This window comes from Furipterus horrens, unplaced genomic scaffold (genome assembly GCF_987537825.1).
Source record: "Furipterus horrens unplaced genomic scaffold, mFurHor1.1.pri manual_scaffold_9, whole genome shotgun sequence".
Lineage (NCBI taxonomy): Eukaryota > Metazoa > Chordata > Mammalia > Chiroptera > Furipteridae > Furipterus > Furipterus horrens.
In genome coordinates, this window is record NW_028327179.1 from 28,132,864 (window position 1) to 28,153,180 (window position 20,317).

Consider the following 20,317-nt stretch of genomic DNA (forward strand, 5'->3'; position numbering starts at 1 on the left):
GGAGCTCTGCCCCGACACCGAACAAATGCTGTTCCTCAGGACCCCATAGCTAACATATCTGTGTGAACTAATGGAATGTGAATTCTGGCCAAAATAATTTTGAGTGTATTTATGGTATTTTTCTGTTTTATATTTTGGTGGTTGACTCATTTTAGTCCCATCTAGCATTATTACGTTAATTGCTTTCTAATTGATTCTTCAAGAGTGATTTTCCATTTGCGTTTAGGAATAAATGTTCAACTTGTTTTAAGGGAATTCTCAGTATTTCCTGGGTCAGTTTGACTCACATGGTGTGGGCAGAGGATAGATTGCTTTCGAAGAGAGGCATAGCTGGATCAAAGAACTGTACCTCCCTCTTTCCTGCTCCAATGCCAGCGACACCCTGTGCAGCACCCTAGACAGGGGTGTCGAGTCAGTGAGAAGTAACTTGCAGACCATGGCAGTGTGCTTTATTCAGCTTTGGGTGGCTAATGAAGAACATGGGCCTGAGAGTCTAACAGACTCAGCTTGTGGTCATGGGCAAATTACTTAATCTCTCTGAGCCTCATCTTCCTTATCCATGAATGAAGTTATATCTCCCTTGCAAGGCTGGTGTGGGGGTTAGTCATAATGCAAGGGCTTTGGCACACACTTTGCATCCACAGTTGGTGGTGACAGTTGTGATTTCCCTTCTTGGAGCAGCACTGCTCAAAATATGGTCTACAGGCTGGCTGTCAATCTGTGAATCGTTTGTTGCTATTTTGTGATAAGATAAAGCTTTCACCAGAATATAAATCCACTAGGTCACTAAGTATTCTGTTTAGTTCATCTGATATTTATTTTTCATAGCAAGACTTCCTCGATGAAGGAAGCAGGACACTGTTAGTGCAAGTCCCTTATGTCATTGTGTAGTGGCATCTTGAGTAGCACGCCTCAGAGCAGCCCACAGGAAATACAGCACCAGCAGAAGCAGAAACTGGTAGTGAGGGCCCTGGACTAGGAGCCACTGGCTAGCATGTACATTTAAGCAAACCATTTACCTCTCCAACTGAGTTGCCTTATCTTAAAAATATGACTTGTTTTGAGGCTCAGAATATATATATGAAAGCACTCTGAAATTCAAACTCTACTTGTTATTCTCATTCACTGTTACATTTCAGTTCAAGTATTGGAGGTGTTAGAAGCCCTGAGCAAGTTACTTAACCTTTTTGAATCACAAAATTTCAGACTGTAAAACTGGGCTAATAATATCTACCTCAGACAGGTAATGAATGACAGATTACCTGAGATAATTTCTGTAAAGTAACACCAATAACAAACTGTGAAGCATAATGTATATGTTAGGTTTTTTTTTTCAGTAATATTCCAGGAAAGGCAGCACAGCGGAGGATGAGTATGGAAAACACAGCATGCTGGCCACCACGCCTACTCTCTCTCCCAGCAGACCTTGCTAATTCATCATGCCTCCTTTCCTTGCCAAGTCAATACAGGGCCTCCAAATTGCTTCTTCACACTCTCGAGGCAAAATCCACGGCTTGCTCAAAGTTGGTACCAGGGCTGGAGCATGGTGTTATAGAAACAACAGGGGCTCTGAGTTTGGGTAGGCCTGGGTTCAGACTTTGATTCTTACTAGCTCTGTGATGGGGAAAAGTTATCTCATTGAGCTTAAGTTTTCTCATCTATAAAACAAGAATTATAAAACTAATCTCATGGGGCTGTACTGTGGATTCAATTAAATCACACATGCAAAGGGCATATAATATATGGTAGATTGTCAGGAAACCTTAGCTCCTTTTTTAAAATTTCATCCGTCTCCCAAAAATGTTAAACCTCATTAGGTAGTATCACTGACTTGATTTCTTCAAGTTAAAGATGACTTATGGGTAAAATCTTTCAGACTTTGATGCCCAAGCAACCCACAGGACTGAGGATAAAACCGGGTACAATCCATCACAGCGCTTGTGTCATAAGGTTCTGCTGGGAATCTTTAGAAGAAAATCCTAACACTGAATGCCTGCAAATGTCCTCTGATTTATTTTATTCATTTATTTTTTAGGGTATACGTGGAGAATGTGGTAAACCAGGAATAAAAGGGGACAAGGTAAGGAACATGTTTTTAAAATGCTAACAGCTGTGATCCTTTGGGGCTCAGTTTCCTTAAGATGAAATTCCTGTTTCTATGAGTCTGTTTTGGTTTGTTTATTTGTTGTGTTTTCTGAAATAGAGACCAAAGGGATGGTTACCAGAAGGGAGGGAGTGGGGGATGAGTGAAATGGGGAGGGGAATATAGTCAACAATATTGTGACAAGTTGACAAAGTGACCAGTGATGACTAGAATTAGTGGGGTGATCACATTGTAAGATATAAAAATATTGAAAAACTGATATAACCAATATAAGATTGTATACCAACTATACTTATTTTAAAAAACAGAACAATTGAAAAATAGGAAATTCCTGGGATGCATTATATTGATCTCACTAATGAAGTTGGAGAGTCATTTGCTCAATTTTCTCACCAGTAAAACATGAAACAGAAGACAAAGTCATACCTAACTTTCAATAATAGTGTCCCCAAATGCCTTTCTTATGGTCCATTAAGATTTTGCTTTGTGGTACGCTAACCTGTGAGGTCAGGCCTACTAAATGTTATGGTGAAAAGAATAATTTAACAGCAAAAAGTCAATTCAAGCTACACTGGAAAGAGTAGACTTGTTTTCCAGATGTAAACACTGAGCAAAAGCACTTTCCAAGCAGAGTGGAGAACTCTATGAAATAAGTTAATGACATAGTTATAAATAATGTAGCAGAACCAGACACAGATAGGGGTTTCAAATTTTGAAAATCTAGCAAGCTACAAACAATTGAGTATATATGTACTTTTCATTAAAAAGTAAATATGAATAAAGTATTTAAACTGGAGACAATATTAAATATATTAAGGAGTTCCATAATGGACCAGAAATACATAGAGAGTGCACTTGAAATATAATAATAAAGGGTCAAAAAAAAGCACAGAGTAGAAGTAGTTTTCATTACAGTTAAAAACTCTTAATAGCATGCCACTAAGACACCAAACTCTTTCAATATCTATATTTTAATTACGGCAGAGAGTCAAGGAGAGAAAATGAGGCAGAAGGTGAAAAGAAAAGGAAAAGATAATGACAGTGGCCCATGTAACTAAACACTTTAAATAGCTTGAGACTTTTTGAAAGCTTTTTAAACTGCTGCAGAGTGCAAGGTCAGGTGGGTCTGAAAAATGTGGGCTTGGTAATTATCTTGGGGCAAAATGAAAAGTGTGATAATGAGTGGATTCTTCCTGGAAGATAACCGAAAAGGAGAGATGAACTTGGACTCAAAAATACAGAAGAAGGGACACATACAGAACAGAATGAAAATGAAAATTAGATAATAACTGGGAAAACTACTTGAAATGAAAATGACTGACAAAGAGCTAATATCACATTTCATTGACCAAGATGCCAAGGATTGTTAAATGCCCTATTATATTCTGTGCCAAAAAGAAAAAATACTGTCAATTATAAAGATGTAATTTATTGTAAGATGTATCCCAATGTCAGAGATGTAAAAATTTGAAAAATGCATGTCTAGAGCAATGAAATATAGAATCCTTGATATGAAGAGAATTCACATATATTCCTAAGTAAAACATACAAAGAATCAGAAAACCAAAAAAAGAAAATACAAATGGCTAATAAGTGAAAAATATCCAATACATTAGCAATCAGGTAAGTGATATTAAGACATTAAAATATTATTTCACCAATCAAATTGGCAAACACTGAAATAATATGTAATACTCAGTGTTGCTGGAGATTCTGTAAGATGAAGATGTGCTTTCTCTAGTCGGGTAGTGAGAATGGAAATCTGAATAAACTATGGAGAAAAGTTTCACGTTTTCTTCCCATAAAAGGTGTTAGAGACAAAAGAGAGTGAGAAAGAATCTTAAATGTGTTTATTGTCTGTCTACATCAGGCATCCTCTTCTAGGAAATTTTTTATTTATTTTTTCTTCTAGGAAATCATTGTTAGGAATGAATCAGAAGTTGGACAAAGATGTATACACAAAGATGTTTTTTAAAACATTATTTAGATATTAACCATAAAAAACAATTTAAATGTCCAAACTAGTGGAATGAGTAAGTAAATCATGGTAGATTCATATTATTGAGTATTATTCAGTTTACTAAGAGTTATTAATGACATAGAAAAATATTTTTTATTCAACAGAAGACCAAGCAGTAGAATACAAAATTGTATATACACTTTGATCAAATTATTTGAAGAAAAATTGATCGGGAATAAAAGTAGATGCAAATACATTAACAAGCCCTAGCTGGTGTGACTCAGTGGATTGAGTGCCAGCTTGCGAACCAAAAGGTCTCTGGTTCGATTCCCAGTCAGGGCACATGCCTGAGTTGCAGACCAGGTCCCCAGTTGGGGGTGCATGAGAGGCAACCACACATTGATATTTCTCTTCCTCTCTTTCTTCCTCCCTTCTCCTCTCTCTAAAAATAAATAAATAAAATCATCAAAAAATGCATGCGAACAGTAGTGTGTAGGAACATATACACAACAAAAGCAGTAAAAAAAGGAAAACCTGAGAAAAGAGATACTAGACTATACTATACTCTAATAAAAATAAACTTTAAAGGGTTTCCTAGTTATGAAACATACTGAAATGTTTTCTATTAGAAGAGTGTTAAGTATAACCAGAGTTTTTGCCAAATTCTATGTTTTGAAGATGGAAAAAAGAGCAATCTAGACATCAGAGAAACCCACTAAATTAATTTAACTGACAGTACCTGGCTGGAAGAGAACAGTATTTCACCAAGTTTACTGCTTTCTAAGGAATCTTAAGAAATCCTTTACTTTGATCAAAATGTCAATATATGGGCCAATAACTTCTATCTAAGATTATGTTTTAATGGAGTTTGTTTGCTAAAGGGAAGTTTGATCTTCATTTGATCTGTCAGGATCATTTCATTAACAATGTTGGCTTCAATATTTAGATAACCAAAGAAGATTGACTATTAATGAAAACATACTCCCTTCTCTTCCACCTAAAATCATTGTACTTAGAAGGTGGATATTTTGAGTGACTTACCATTAATTTTATTCCACAGGGATCCCCAGGGCCATATGGGCCAAAAGGACCCAGAGGACTTCAGGTAAGGAGGCTAAAACCAAATCTAAGTCTGGACTAGAATCACCTAGGGAGCTTTCAAAAGCCTTTTTCCCACTTGCACCTGCTACCAATTCAATCAGATTGTCTGGGGATTGGAGCTAGGCATCAATCTTTTTAAAGATCCCCAAGTGATTCCAATGTACAACCAAGTTTGGAAACCACTACCCTAATGTTTTAATAACTAATTCAGGCTCCCTAAAGATTGGTACCAGCAGGGGAGTCTACTTAGTGATTAGGTGAAGGGATAAAAGTTTATAAATGAGAGTCTAGAAAGACAGATAAAAGCCAAGTAATTAAAAGCAGAATGTAACTGTTTTTGCAGTGCTACTAAAATATAGTTGAAAGAGTTATGCATTTTATATAACTTAGGTGTTTGTATTGTTTTGTCGCTATAAGTAATTGATGCTTAATTACAGGGAATGATTCTTTAAGGCATTTATTTAAGTTAGACATATACTATAGATAAAAAAATAATAATTTGGATAATTTTTGTCTAGTCTGGGAATTTGCCTCACCTACAGATGTAGTGGGGGGAGGGTGTGTGAAGAGTTGACTTCAGTATTTCAAAAAGTCTTCTGAAAATGATACTTTTACTCCAAATTTCCTGGATAGCATCTAGTTAATCATCAACTCCTTCACTTTGGCCTGGAATTGTGCCAAGATGGGACAGTCACTCTAACACAGGGCCATCAAATCTCCAAGCTTCAGTTATATATGCCTTAGATTTTTTTTAAAGTTGTTTATTTGAAATCTTTCATAAAAAAAAAGGAGTCCAGTACAAAAATAAGGTTGGAAACACAGGTTTAAAAAACAAGCACCTCATTAATAACGTTTGCTCTCAGCTTAAGTACTATTTTAGAACCTGCTTATTTGAAAGAAGGAATTTTATCTCATTCTGTTTCTCAATCCCATGTAACCACAACTTAACTGAGTTATATTCTGAATTCTAACTTGTGCATCTCTAGGGACCAAAATGAATGATTCATTCCTGCTGGACCTTTGTACCCAGAACTAATTCTTGGTTTTCATCTTGGAGTAGGGCATTAGTGGACCTCCAGGGGACCCAGGCCTGAAGGGATTTCAAGGCAATAAGGTAATCCTATTCTTGGGTTAAAGAGGGGGAGAGTGCCTTTCCTCTAGTGAGCTATGGTAATGCCTGTTTTCATTAGGCAGAAGTCAATGGACTCTTTCAGGAAGCATCTTTGGCAATATAAAATAAACTGCACATATATACATAGAATCAAGTTCAAGTATGAGTAGGAAGTCTTTGGCATAGCTTTATCATTTATTATTATATTATTCAAAGGGGACATTATTAAAAATAAGCCATCATCAAAATCTTTGCAGTGTTTCCTCTTTGACTTGTGTCCTTTACTCATTATATGGCTCACTAGAAATTGAGAAGTAGTAACAAGTAACTCAATTCAAATTACTCTATTTCCTCTATGTAATGTCAACTTAATATACAGTTCATAAGGGAAGAGAATTTATAACTCTTATAACAAAAGAAATCAAGCTTCTTTTTTTTGTTTGTTTGTTTTTAACAGGGGTGTAACCTCAGTCATCAGTGCCATGCTTCTAATGGCATTCCACAGATAACCAGGCAAGAAAGACAGGGAGGGTTGAATAGAAACCATGTAAAACCAAAAGAAGCTACAAGAGGAATCTGTAAAAGACCCTTTATAAGGCTCTGCTTTCTAAGGAGAGTGGCCATTAATTTGCTGAAAACAAGTATTCTAGTTCCTTTTTAATTCTTCTCAATGCTTAGTAAATTTCACAGATATGGTAAATACCCAATAAATAGAGTTGAGTTAGTGACTGACAATCTGTGAGATTTATGGTGGTAATAACTGTGGAAAGCGCTGTCCCCCGCGGACTTTGGATAAAGCCAATATTTTAAAAGTGCTATTAAACCTAAGTTGTGGGAGTAGTTGGACTACTTGAGTGAGAGGCAGAGAGTGACAAGAATAGTATTTTTAATGAGATAAGGACAGTGTGTGATTCCTCAGGTCACTTTTAATTGGCAAATTAAAATAGAACGGGCTTCTCCGCAGGAGCATGCTTCAGCTTCATGTGTGGAAGGTGTCTTCCCCAGTCCATGCCTATGATTAATTCTCTCTGGGGAAAGGAAATGGCTCTTTTGAATACTGAGTAGCAGGTTTTTATAAAATTGCTTTGGATGGAGGTAAAATCCTGGAACAAGAAAAAAATATTTTGACAGTTCATGCTTATTTCTAGGATTCTTTGTTTATCTAAGATGACAATTTTCATTGCTTTGTGAAAGGAGAGGCTTAAAATCAGGGGTCAGGGATGGAGTTTGCAACAGGAATAGAATTATAGAATTTTTGAGCCACAAGGGATATTAGAGATCATCTTGGCCCAAAGTTTTCAGTTTTGAAAATGAGAAAGTCTAGAGATCAAATGGCTTGTCTGAGGCAGAGGCAGAGCCTGGCCCATCATCTCTGGAGGGCATCTGAGGAAGTGCTGAGCTGGGTGCAGGACATGTGGCTTTGGGAGATGGTTGGTGGCAAAAGAGGTGCCATCATTTGATCATTTCTCTCTATGTCTCATACTATGATTTTCTTTTGAAATAAACTTATTTCTACAAAGTTTAGCTTTTCATCCAACCATGGATTAATTCCTAGGAAGAATAAATACCAAAGAGTGAAGTGTTTGAGGGAGCTTGTAATTTTCTAACAAAATAACACTGTGTGCTGAACTTTTACAACATCATAAAAGGAGTTGTTGTGTCAAAAGCACTTGAAGACTTCATCAATTTACAAAAGGACCCCTCTTAAAATGTTTTTAATTGTGGTAAAAGACATGCAACATAAAATTACCACTTTGATGTTAATCTTAAATTTCACTGCCAGGTGAACATATAAAGTTCATTGCCAAAAAGTTCACTGTCAATTTCTAGAGCATGTTCAAAATTGTTGGGAGGAAGTGAGGTGGAAATGAGCTTCTTTTTTTCCCCTCTCATTTTATTTCTGGTTTAAGGTCACAATGTAGTAGTCTTTTGACTCTTAATTTGAAGCGACTACTAATTTCTGCTTGTCTTTGTATCAGAGATGCATGTCACATTGATCATTATTTTTTAATTGTATACATTTATAAGTGCATTGTATTAAAAGTTGGGTTTCAGGGAATAATTTCATTTTGTATCCCAGAATGTACTTCTAAATTTTAAAGACTTAAGAAACTACTTTTTCCTCAATCTAAAAATAATGTTGCTTTACAGTGACATTTCTTTACATCCATTACCATTTTATTACAAAAAGTTTTGAAGGAAATTTCTATTGCAATTTGTACAAAACAATCTCTAAAATCAAGTAATTCTGCATCTTCTAATGGGCACAGGGAGGATTATTTATTTTAAAACTTCTATAATAATAGATAATACTTGTTTATTGATTATTTACAGGTATAGTTCTAAGTGCTCATTTAACATAATACCACTTTTTGAGGAACGCTCTTTTCTTACCCCAAGATTGGATACAGATCTGGCTACTGCACAGAGAGTTTAAGCAATGGGTCCAAGTCTACACAGAGAGTAAAGGACAGACCCAGGATTCAAACCCAGCCAGTCTGCTCTTAACTACCATGTTATATTTATATCCTTAGGAAGATTGCTCAATTCCATGAATAGTCAACCTGAGGTAAATATATTTCTTTTGGACAGAATGGAAATTGCATCTGTTTCCACTTCTAATATATTCTGGCTAGAAACATCTGTCCGTTGAGAGGTGCCTTTCTACTTAGTTATAATGTTTATCTGGAAATGCAGGAAAAGAAGGAAGGGAATCACATGGGGAAAAAGAAACCAGTAATGTGCTCTTTCAATTATTTTGTTTCTTACAAGACCTTCTAATAGAAACCTTTAGATTTGTAACATTTGTGATTATTCCCTGAGAGTTTCTAGATGGGATCTGCCTCTGTCTCTAAATTTATGAATAGTCTCTCTCATGAACAACAATCCCATTCTGTCACTCTGGTGGTTGGATTTTCTTTATCAAAAGGTTTGTAGTAACGGTGGCCAAAGAACAAAAGGGAAAAAAAAATAGCATGTGACAAACCAAGAAAAAATGTGACTCTGGCCTTGCTCCACAATCCATTTCTACCCTTAACAGTTTCCACATGTAAAGTAGCTCCTATTTTGCCCTGGATGCCCTCATTTCCTTAGAAACAAAACATGAAGCCTTGACTCTGAGGGTACCTCAGCCTCTCCCACACTTGAGGGCCACACAGTGGCCTTCATAAGGAGGACATCCCATCTGTCTCTACATCAGCTAGAATTATAACCATGGAAGTACCCAGGAAGGCTGATCTCTAGAACAGAACTGAAAGTGTTACTCGGGAAAGAGCACTGTGCTCTCTCAGTAAAAACTGAGTGCCTAAGAACCCTATGCCCACTACCAAGGCCTGCTGTGGTGGGTCAGGCTGCAGTCACAGCTGGCCACGGAATGGGCCCTCTAATAACTGGAAAGAATGGCTCAAGATTGGCAGGCTTTTCAAGTCACCGAGAATAAATTACTGAAATTAGTTTTGAGCAAATAAGCATAGAATGCTGGGTGGGCAAGCCCACATTAGGTAATTTTTGCCATTTCTTGATGTTTTTCCATGGTTCTGTCTGAAGGGTTTTTTTTTTTTCTCAAGTATCATGCAAATTTGCTCTTTCCGAGACCCTCTTTGTGCTCCTGGAGAGACAGCTCATTGTGACGTGACCAGGAAACAGGTGGTGACAGGTTGAATTCTCTTTGTGTGAGAGCTTCAGTGTTAAGGCCAAAGGACACCAGGAAATAGCCCTGATGCATTTTCCCAAGGCAAAGTAACACATGTTAGTCCTCAAATAATGAAAAAGTACCGTGATGTAATATTATATATTAATTTATCTGAATAGATGAATTGCCTCGCTTCTTTTAACTACTTCCATCATTATACTCTTGGACATTCTTAAATATGCTGCAGGGTTTTCTTCCCCTAAGTGTTTCCTTCTTGTGCTACACTTAAGTATAAGAAACTCAAAGTCCTTTAATGTGTGAGACTTGGTCTTCCCTTAGGTTCAGTTTAACTTCTGAGATGTTTAGAAAATCCATAGAGAAATGTCACCAGTTCAATAAATTGGATATGATCAGGGTAAATAATCTCCAGTGAATCATTCATCCATCATCCATCAAAAATGAATAAAGGACCTAGTATTAATAAAAAAAACAGAAACACATTTTAAGAGGGGTAGTGAGGGCAAATTAGGCACTTAGAAACACCAAAGTTCTGCACCACACTGTGATTCTTGGACACCATACTCCTCCTTATCCAACTCTGTCCAGCCTCCATATTTTTCATCCCATATTTTGAGGTTCCCAAGCACAGAAGATATTTTTCAAGTAGCTGGAGAAATTAAGTAATAGCTAAATATACAGTTTCTAAAATTAAAACTGTAAGCCTAGTAAACATCCCGGTTCAACATCCTGATTCCTTCAAAATGTTCTATGAAAAGAGGTTATTTTTAAAAAGAGGGATGCCCTGGCCAATGTGGCTTGGTTGGTTGGGGTGTTGTCCTGTACATTGAAAGGTCACAGGTTTTATTCTGGCCAGGGCACACACCTAGGTTGAGGGTTCAGTCCCTAGTCAAGGTGTGGAAGATAGGCAACTAAGGATGTTTCTCCTTGCATTGATGTTTCTCTTCCTCTCTCCCTCCTTTCCTCTCTTTCTAAAATCAATGAGCACGTCCTTGGGTGAGGAGAAAAAAAAAGAGTGCTACTAAACCCTGAACATAGCTACTAGGAATGCATATGCAGACAATTTTGGTAGCTGATAATGTGCTAATCAAATTTTCTTTGAGCTTCCATGTGTTATGCCTTTATACATCACCAGCCTTCTTTCAAATATGATCTGTTGGCAGGAGAATTGGACAGATATGTACAGGTCCATCACTGTTTTAAAGACAAATCTAAAGCAGAAGATCCAGTGCTAATGAATGGGTCAGGAGCACCACAATCACATCTGAGACATAAAAAAAAATTATATGCACCCTGACACACTTATAAAATAAGCCAAATGTAAGTATTTTTTGACTGACTGAATGAAAGGTTTTAAATGGAATGAGTTGTCAACAGTAGCATACTGAAGATAGAAGCCAAATAGGCAGGAGCCTAAGGAGTCAATTAGTTTGTCAATTTTGAGGTTATTGGAAACCTTCGAGAGAGCAGTTTCAATAGAAAGATTCGGGAGATGACAACGGTTTGTGGAAGGAATCAGAGAGAAGGGTGAAGGAGGCAGTAATTTTGACTATTCTTCCGAGTTAGTTGGATAATAAAGAGAAACGGTAGCATAGTGGTTGACATACGCCATCAAAAGCTTCTTGTGCATTAAATAATCTAATGTGTTAGTTGAACTTTTACTTTCTTCCTAGAGTGGCATAAAGACTTGAGACTTAATTTTATTTTCTCTACAGTTCATATATACAACTTAGATTCTCATGTTTTTTATAATGTGAATATTTTCATTAGAACAGAAAAATCATTGATGAAGAGTTGTACAAGAATTTCAAAAATACATTGATGTTTTGGTAATTATTTAAATACTTAATCTCATTTAAAGTTAGTTTAGTAGCTTTAGTAGGTCATCCTACCAAACTTAACATTTCAATTTTGGTTTGGAAATAGTTCAATACCAAAAATATGAACAACTGTGAAGAATTTTAAACTTTCTCCTTATTTCAGTTCTTATACAACTCAAAAACCTAACAATTTCCTGACATTATGATGTTGCTTTCAATCACTAAAAAATCATGACTTGCAATAGAATGTGATTCCTTATAACTCAATGGGAAGTAAATCCATTGAAACATATGTGGCATCAGCAATTCCTAGTACAGAATAATTCATCAACAGAAAACTTTCTTTTTTTAAGTACATAGCTCTCCTAACTGAATGACTATATCTTTGGCTTCATATAAAGTATTTTAAGTACAGGGTACTGGGACACGTCAGCTTTACCAGTTATCCAAAAACAATAATTGACTTTCTGGTTCAGGCTAACAACTTTGAACAAGGTTGTGATGGCTCAGTGAATAGCATCTCAATGGGAAGAATCCTTTACAAATTTAATTATAAATATCTGTTTAATGAAAGATCAGAACCAGGCTGCCAAATCATGTGAATATTTTTCCTACAGAGATGTCAATGTCTAAATGCTATTTCTGTCCTGAGCCTATAATTAAAGGGACAGAAGCATTAGTAATTCAGCAATTCTTGTTGCAGAAAGGGCTTTGACCTACTTGTCTATCTGCCCACCAGGATCCTAAATTAGCTTATTAACTCATTTGACATTAGACAACTGAAAGTGACAACATGAAGTGGTTGCCAGAACATGTGAGATGTCAGCCAATGACATCAAGGTAGATGATTTTCATTCCCAAGTCTCTGACACATGTGGTTCTCAGAAGATGGTGTATACCCCGTGTGAATGTGTGTGCAGGTATGTATGCAGAGACTGCTAAGGTGAAAACTCTGACAAATCGAGAAACCAAACTGCTGCCAATATTTCCCACCAAGGTGCTGAGTCTAACCCACATGCCCAGTCAAGCTGGCACTAATGTGGAATAGAGTCAGTTACTGCAATGCCTTTGGAGAGAAGCCAGAATTTTTAGAAAAATAATGAAATCAGTGTCCTTAATTAACTCAAGTTGCAATAGCAACATTACAACAGGGAAAATCAAGTTTATTCCAAGGATAAGGTAAACTATACATAATATTTATCCTTTTAACCATTTCTCAGTATACAATTCAGTTGTATTAAATACATTCACAATGTTGTATAATCATTACCACTGTCTATACTCAAAGCTTCTCATCATCCCAAAATAAACATTGTACCCTTTAAACAGTAACTCTTCTCATTCCCCCCTGCCCCCAGTCTCCAAGGTAAGTTTCTCTGAAACATGTCACACTGCCATATGAACCCATCTTCTCTCATATATCAATGTTTTGTTCTCAGATTTATGGAGACAGTTCACCCTGAATATGTTCCAGCAACTTATTTGTGCTGGAGGAGTCAAACAGTGTCCATCAGAGTGTGATTCTTATTATTTTTAAAAAATATTTTGTTTATTTATTTATTTTTAGAGAGAGGGGAAGGGAGAGAGAAAGAGAGGGAGAGAAACATCAATGTGTGGTCACCTCTCACGTGCCCCAAACTGGGGACCTGGTCCACAACCCAGGTATGTGCCCCAACTGGGAATCAAACCAGTGACCCTTTGGTTTGCAGGCCAGTGCTCAATCCACTGAGCCACATGAGCTAGGGCCAGAGTGTGATTCTTAAAAGCTCTCCTGATGGGCTGCTGACCGGTCCTCCATTTTGGGAATAACACACAATGCCTTAGACTTCATTATATGTGATGAAGTATGACTTTCCAATTAGATTGAACAATATGAATTGCTATTTTTGTAGATCAAACATGGTTGAATATTGTCAATTGTATGTGGTTTAACCTAAAAGCATCAAAGATAATGAATTAAGAGTTACTAAGATCTGGTACAATAGCATAGTTTTAATTACATTATTCTCCAATTCTTTGTTATTTTGAAGTTTTTTTCTTCTTTGGAAAGGACAAGTAGGTAGAGTATATGAATTGTGGTCTTTTTTCTTACCCAAGTAGAAGGTATTCAAATAAGGCTGTAATTGGAGATTTGAAAATAATGGTGGTTCCAAGCTCAGTGCAGTTGGTCAATAATTAGTTTACATATGTATAATTATATTGTATGATCACAGCATTGCCAATTATGATTTACATTACCCTTACCACTAATTCAGTGACAACACTGATCCGGGTAAACATAAAATGTTCCTGAAACCATATGTGAGTCAGCTTGTATGAAGTATATTTCCTCTTGGCCTATACTGTATTTCAAGATTCTTGGTTTTCATATGATGGATCTTCAACTATGGATAGATTGAAACTATCTGACTTTTGTGGTTTTCATCCTATAATAAAGACATGAATTTAGTCTGCAATGAGATGATTTTTTGATATACTTTAAGAAAAGAACTGAAAAGTCCCAAGGGCCCGTTTGCATGGTGTTTAGAGCACTCTCTCTAAATCCAGACTGCTGGGGTTCAAACCCAGCCCACTACTATCTTAACTCTATGACTTGGGCCACTCACTTTTCCTCCCCACACCTCAGTTGTTTCATCCATATAATGAGTTAATAATAGTACCCACCTCCTAAAGTTGTCTTGAGGATTATATGAGTTAATATATGCAAGCAGTTAGAGTAACATTTGTTAAGTATTAAGTGCCATATATGTTGGCAATAGTTATTAAACAGTTAAATACCTTGACAACCCCTCTTTTTATTCATGTAGAACAAGACCTAGTTGGACATGTTTTCTGAAATATATACCTCTTATTACATAATACTTTCTCTCAAACAAGAGAAATTAGGGACTCAAAATGGAGATTGACTTAGCAAGTATTTGATAAGTATTAGTTTCCTGTCTACTTTTTTTTCTTTCCAAAAAGGGGGGCTTTTCTTGACTTTTCCCTAAGCCTTTGTATGCAGTCCTCACTTCCCCAAGTTTTAGCTGAGAGTGTATTTTGGCCATACCTGAACCATTTTGCATTTGCGAAATGCTCATCTATCCTTTTCTTCCATTTGGAAACTATGAGAATATCTTTCACAAGACAAAATATTTAAGTTGATGCTACACATATGTGTGGGAAATAATGAAAAGCAGTTGCTAAAACACCTTTCTAATGTTAAGAAAAGCTCATGGTATGATTAAATTGCTCACAATTTTATTACTCAAGAAATGGTAAAGTTTTGTCCTGAAACATTTTCAAGAATCTTAGACAACCATTCATTATTTATTATCTTAGGAAAGGAAGGACATTGGCTTTGGTTAGAGACAGAGCCAGGAAACTGGAGTGTTGGGTTTCTTTAGCTGTATTTTCCATATGGTATAACCTTAGGCCATCTATTAAAATCTCATTACTCCTTCAGTTGAAAAAAAAAAAAAAGATTAATTGTATCTGGGTAAGTTTGCAAGAGTAACTGCATAATAGGTACTTCAGATCACTATTTAATTTATATACAGTTGCTCTTGGTTGAAAACCTGAATAAACCCAGGGGGACTCCAGAGGAGCATTTCTAGACTCCCAACTTCCCCAGCCTAGAAAGGCTTCCTGTTTTGTTCATTGCCAGCACCTGGCACAGCACCTGCTCCTTAGTCGCTGCTCAGTAAATGCCGCATGAATGGTTGAGTGAATGATACCAATGAACTGAACACTGAAAATACAAAACTGTGTAAAGTCACATGATGTCCTCCCCATAATCTAGGGGGAGCCATATTAACTAAATGCAAAGTTGCAATTATAAAGAGTTCTCAGAAAAAAGAGGAAAATGGTGCTATCAGTGCCTCTGTAATAGGGATTTCACCTGGTCAGAGAAGCCCTCCCTGAAGCCATATTGCTTAAAATAACACCTAAGGGATGAATCAGGATTGACTAGGAAAAGAGGGAAGCAAGAACATCCCAGATAGATAAAATAGTATGTGCAGCCTTGACTGGGTGGCTCAGTTGGTTGGAATGTTGTCCCATGCACCAAGAAGTTGCGGATTTGATTCCCAGTCAGGGCACATATCTAGGTTGTGGGTTTGATCCCTGGTTAGGACACATACAGGAGGCAACTGATTGATGTTTCTCTCTCTTTCTCTCTCCCTTCCTCTCTCTCTAAAATCAATAAACATATCCTTGGGTATAAAGAAATAGTATGTGCAAAGATCCTGTGGCAGAAGGGAACATGACAAGTACAAGGCACTAAAGAAAGGTCAATGCCACTAGGGGTTATGTGAAGAAGCAACTAATTAATAGCAGATAGGACTGGAAAGGCCAGAGGACTATACTGTACAGGAGCTCACGAGCCTTGTAAGGAGCTCTTTCTTGATGCTAAGGGCTAAGGGAAAAGGCTTTGAAGGATTTTACTCAGATTAAAATTAAAATAGGAAACATTGCTGTGTCACAAAATGGAGAATAAATTGGAGTGTGCTAGAATGGATATATGTAGTATACTAATGAATTTGTTGTAGTCTGAGCAAAAGCTGATACCAATTTGGGGTAGACTGTAGAGACATGGTAGAGAATCAAAGAGAGATGGATTTGAGAGAGATTTAGGGAGCATACTGATAGGCACTGTGGATGCATCGCATATGGTGGTTAAGGGATGAGGCTTGTCAAGGACTCCTAGGTTCCGGTTTGATGGAGGGGTTGGGGTGCCCTTCCCTGAGGTAGAGAATGCTTCTAGACGATCACGTCTGCAAGTGGAAGATCCTGAATTTGTCTTTGGGAATTGAGTTTCTTTGAAAACTCTCTTTTTCCTGACTTCCTTTACACTGCTTTGGTTAGCTCCCACTTCTTTTTCTTGGCCACTGCCTCCCCCAACTTCCCACAAGACATCTCTGTGTTCTTCGACTCCCACTTCATTTAAATGTTGCTATGCTCCGTGGTTCTGACTTGAGCCTCCAGCCTCCTCTCTCACTCTAAACCCACACTGTCTGATACAACGGCCATATATGGCTACTGAGCACTTGCAATATGCCTTGTGCAAATTAAGATGTGCCCTAAGTGTTAAATACATGTAGGACTTCAAAGACATAGAATTAAAAATAATAAATATAAAATCATTAGTAAGATTTCTATATTGATTATATGTTGAAAGGGTAATATTTTGGATATATTGGGTTAAGTAAAATGTATTATTATTTTCTTAATGTGGCCACTAGGAAATGTAAAATTACATTTGTGGTTCACTGAGTATTTTTAGTGGAGAGAACTGCTCCAGAGAGTGACCTATTGTCACCTCAATCCTGTTCACTTGAGCCCACAGAACTGCTTACTGTACCCAGAACATTTCAAGTCATTTTATGTCCCATGTGTTTTCTTTTTCCTGAACTTCTGTTCCTTTTCTTTCCTACCAGATTAGATATGATTCCTACTTCTTTGTTCAGAGCAAAGATCTCCTCTGCTATATGAAAATTTCCCAATTCCTTAAAGTAGAATTAAACATTTTCGCCTCAGAGCCTTACATGCGCTGTTAACATCTTTATTATACCTAATTTACCTGCTCATATTTTCTTTTATGCTCATTTGTCTGTCCAGCCATATTGTAAGTGTCTGAGCAGTGCAGGTGCAATCTGATTTATGTCTGTAAGTACGAACCGGGTACTCAGTATCAGGCTGGTGCTCAAGGAAAACCTGATGAATAACAGTTGAATCAATACATATTGAACAGTTACCATGTGACTGGTTATGACTTAGATGTTTTACGACAATATCTTCAATCCTCTCAACAACCCAGAAAGGCAGATATAATTATCTTCATTTTGCATGTGAGGATCTTGCAAAAGCTCAAACTATTAGTAAGTTATAGTTAGGATTCAACTACAGTAAATGACTCCAAAGCTATGTCTTTTTTTTCCCTGTGATTTCATACATGCTGAAAAATAGATTTTTAAAAATGGAGAGTATATCCCTTCTTCATAAGTTGGAAAAAATACCTATTTCCTAGGATTGTAAAAAGATTAAATGAGATACTATGTATAAAGTGTCAGGGCAGTGCTTGGAAACAGTCAGTTTAACTAAACAGTGGCTTTCTTCAATGTCCTTAATTTCTGAGGAGGACCGAAGTGGGCTGCCTAACTTCCGTGATGACCCTGCACATGCTCACACACATTCTCACTTGTACAGAGGTTGTGAGAAACAGAGCCCCTTTGGGGCCACCACTTTTACCCAGTCCTCTGATAGTTAGAGAAAGTGAAGTAGAGAAATTAGTGATACTTGGGGCATTCAGAGTGTGTGTGTGTGTGTGTGTGTGTGTGTGTGTGTGAGAGAGAGAGAGAGAGAGAGAGAGAGAGAGAGAGAGAGAGAGAGAGAGAGAGAGAGAGAGAGAGAGAGGGTTGAGGCAAGAATAGCAGCAGAAAAGGAAATAAGTATGGAGTCTTGCCAGGGCTATGTTGCCTTGGCAAACTCCCAGAAAATCATTCGGAGTCAAGTGCCGACTCTCTCCTTCCTAGTCTGTCTCACCCAGCTGTAGGACTTTACAATCAGGACCCCTTTGTTAGCACCTCAGGAATCTTTGTAGGAAAAGGGAAGTATGAAAAGGCGAACATTAATTGTAGGACAACTCTGGTCCGCTGGTCCTATGTTGAGATGCTGGGCTCCCTCTGTAAGCTTCAGATCCCTGCAATCCCCCCTACCCCCAAAGCAATTTTAAGAAATCTCTCAGTTGCTCCTGATACTTGACCAAGGCTAAAGGGAGTTTGTGGGCTCATGAGTAAGACAGCTACTTCTCCTCTTGATTCCCCTGGTTTACACATTTCAAGGTAATGACTGATCCAATGTCTTGTGCGTAGCCAGAGGAAATTTTCTCACCAAGCTATGCTCTTGTTTGTTTCAGATCAAACATACAGGCAAGCACTAAGTAGGATAGAGCTTCCACTACTTAAAAAATTTAAACTCTCTTCCAAATATATAATATGTATTATTTATATATAATATTTAAGAGTCTTCTGATCCATTGCAGAACCAAACTATATATAAAGGGTCAGGGAATTTAGGGATGATGATGATTATTATTATTATTACTATTATTATTATTATTATTATTATTATTTTAATGATATGCTTCTCTCTCAAACTAGCCTTTGAGTTGAAGGACTACATCTTAAACATCTCTGTACTTATGTCATTACCCTCTTCATAGCAAGTACAGCACTTGGTGTTCATTTACCAAGTAATGGAAACAGTTACCCACATGCAGTATAATTGACAAGGAAATTCCAACTTGAGTGGACAGCACAAGAAGTTGTAAGGAAAAGGTTCTTTGGAGCGAAAACCTAGGAAACTGAATATTCTCTAGCACTTAAATCAAACTTGGAGATTAAGAGAACAAGTTGCCCTGGCTGGTGTGGCTCAGTTGGTTGGAATATTGTTCCATAAATGAAAGGTTGCAGATTTGATCCCTGGTCTGGGCACATGTGATCCCAGTTTGAGCGCATGGGGTCCCCAGTCTAGGCATGTATGGCAGGCAACCAATTGATGCTTCTCTCTCACATAGATGTTTCTCTCTCTCCCTTCCTCGCTTCCTTCCACTTCCTCTAAAAGTAATGAAAAAATGTCCTTGGATCAGGATTAAAAAAAGAAAAGAAATGGATTTTAAATTTAGGGAGAACTTTTAGTCTGATATTATACAGAGAGAAACTCCATGGCCAAGAACATAAAAAAAACAAAACAAAACAATGGCAATGACCTTGCTGCTGCAAAAAAAATGTAATAATCTATGTAGAAAAACAAGTACAAACTTGAATTTTAAAGGGAAAAATTGAAGTTGATTTATCTTCCAGATTGACTTGTACTCAAAAGGATGAATAGAAGGTTCACCCGAAGCATCATAAACTTTCAGAAATAACTGATTTGGGGGTAACCTCTCTGGGACGGAGCTTCCTCACCTGTGAAATGTATGAGCTTGATGCTCTCATTCAGTGCTACAATGCCTGCATTCCATGCCAGGCCTGCTCCATAGTAGATAGCATTAATTGAAAATTAACAGACACCTTGACTAATAGTGACTTAATCATAAGCACTCTTTTTGTTGAGGAAACAGAATGTTTGAAGGTAGGTAGTCCAGGACGGAATCAGTAGCTTATTGAGGCTCTCCAGGAGCCAGGGAGGCTCTTTTAAATTTTTTCTGCATCATCCTCTTCAACTGTTGGCATTCATCTGAGAGGTTGTTGCCTCTTGGCTACAAGATAGCTATTAGAATTGCAAGTAGGAAACAAGAGGCAGGGGCAGAAAGTTTCCGTTTGCATTCAATAAGATCCCTACATTTGTCAGAACTCAGTCCAAGGCCAACCTAGACTAACCTGTGGGAAAGGGAAAGGAGACTCTAGACTTGCATTAGACCAATTATCATTCATTCTACACCCCTTAGCGCAAAGAATAGCTGCCCCTGGCCTGAACAGGTCAGAGTTTTAACAGCCAGGAAGGACAGAAGGTAGGGCATTGTCACTGGATAGAAAATACCATGTGTCTGCCAGAAATACTCAATAAAGATTTGTTGAATGAAGAAGTGAGG

General features: G+C 37.3%; 2 protein-coding genes across 2 annotated transcripts in view; one reads left to right on the forward strand and one right to left on the reverse strand.

The window, feature by feature from the left end:
• MIOS (meiosis regulator for oocyte development) overlaps positions 1 to 20,317 on the reverse strand; it is a 180,423-nt gene that overhangs the window by 72,208 nt on the left and 87,898 nt on the right. The gene's annotated exons all lie outside the window — the stretch shown is intronic.
• COL28A1 (collagen type XXVIII alpha 1 chain) overlaps positions 1 to 20,317 on the forward strand; it is a 147,946-nt gene that overhangs the window by 24,042 nt on the left and 103,587 nt on the right. Inside the window, exons 9-11 of the mRNA XM_090287205.1 lie at positions 2,036 to 2,080; positions 5,125 to 5,169; positions 6,226 to 6,279. Coding sequence (XP_090143331.1) covers positions 2,036 to 2,080; positions 5,125 to 5,169; positions 6,226 to 6,279 — 144 coding nt within the window. The remainder of the gene's footprint in view (positions 1 to 2,035; positions 2,081 to 5,124; positions 5,170 to 6,225; positions 6,280 to 20,317) is intronic.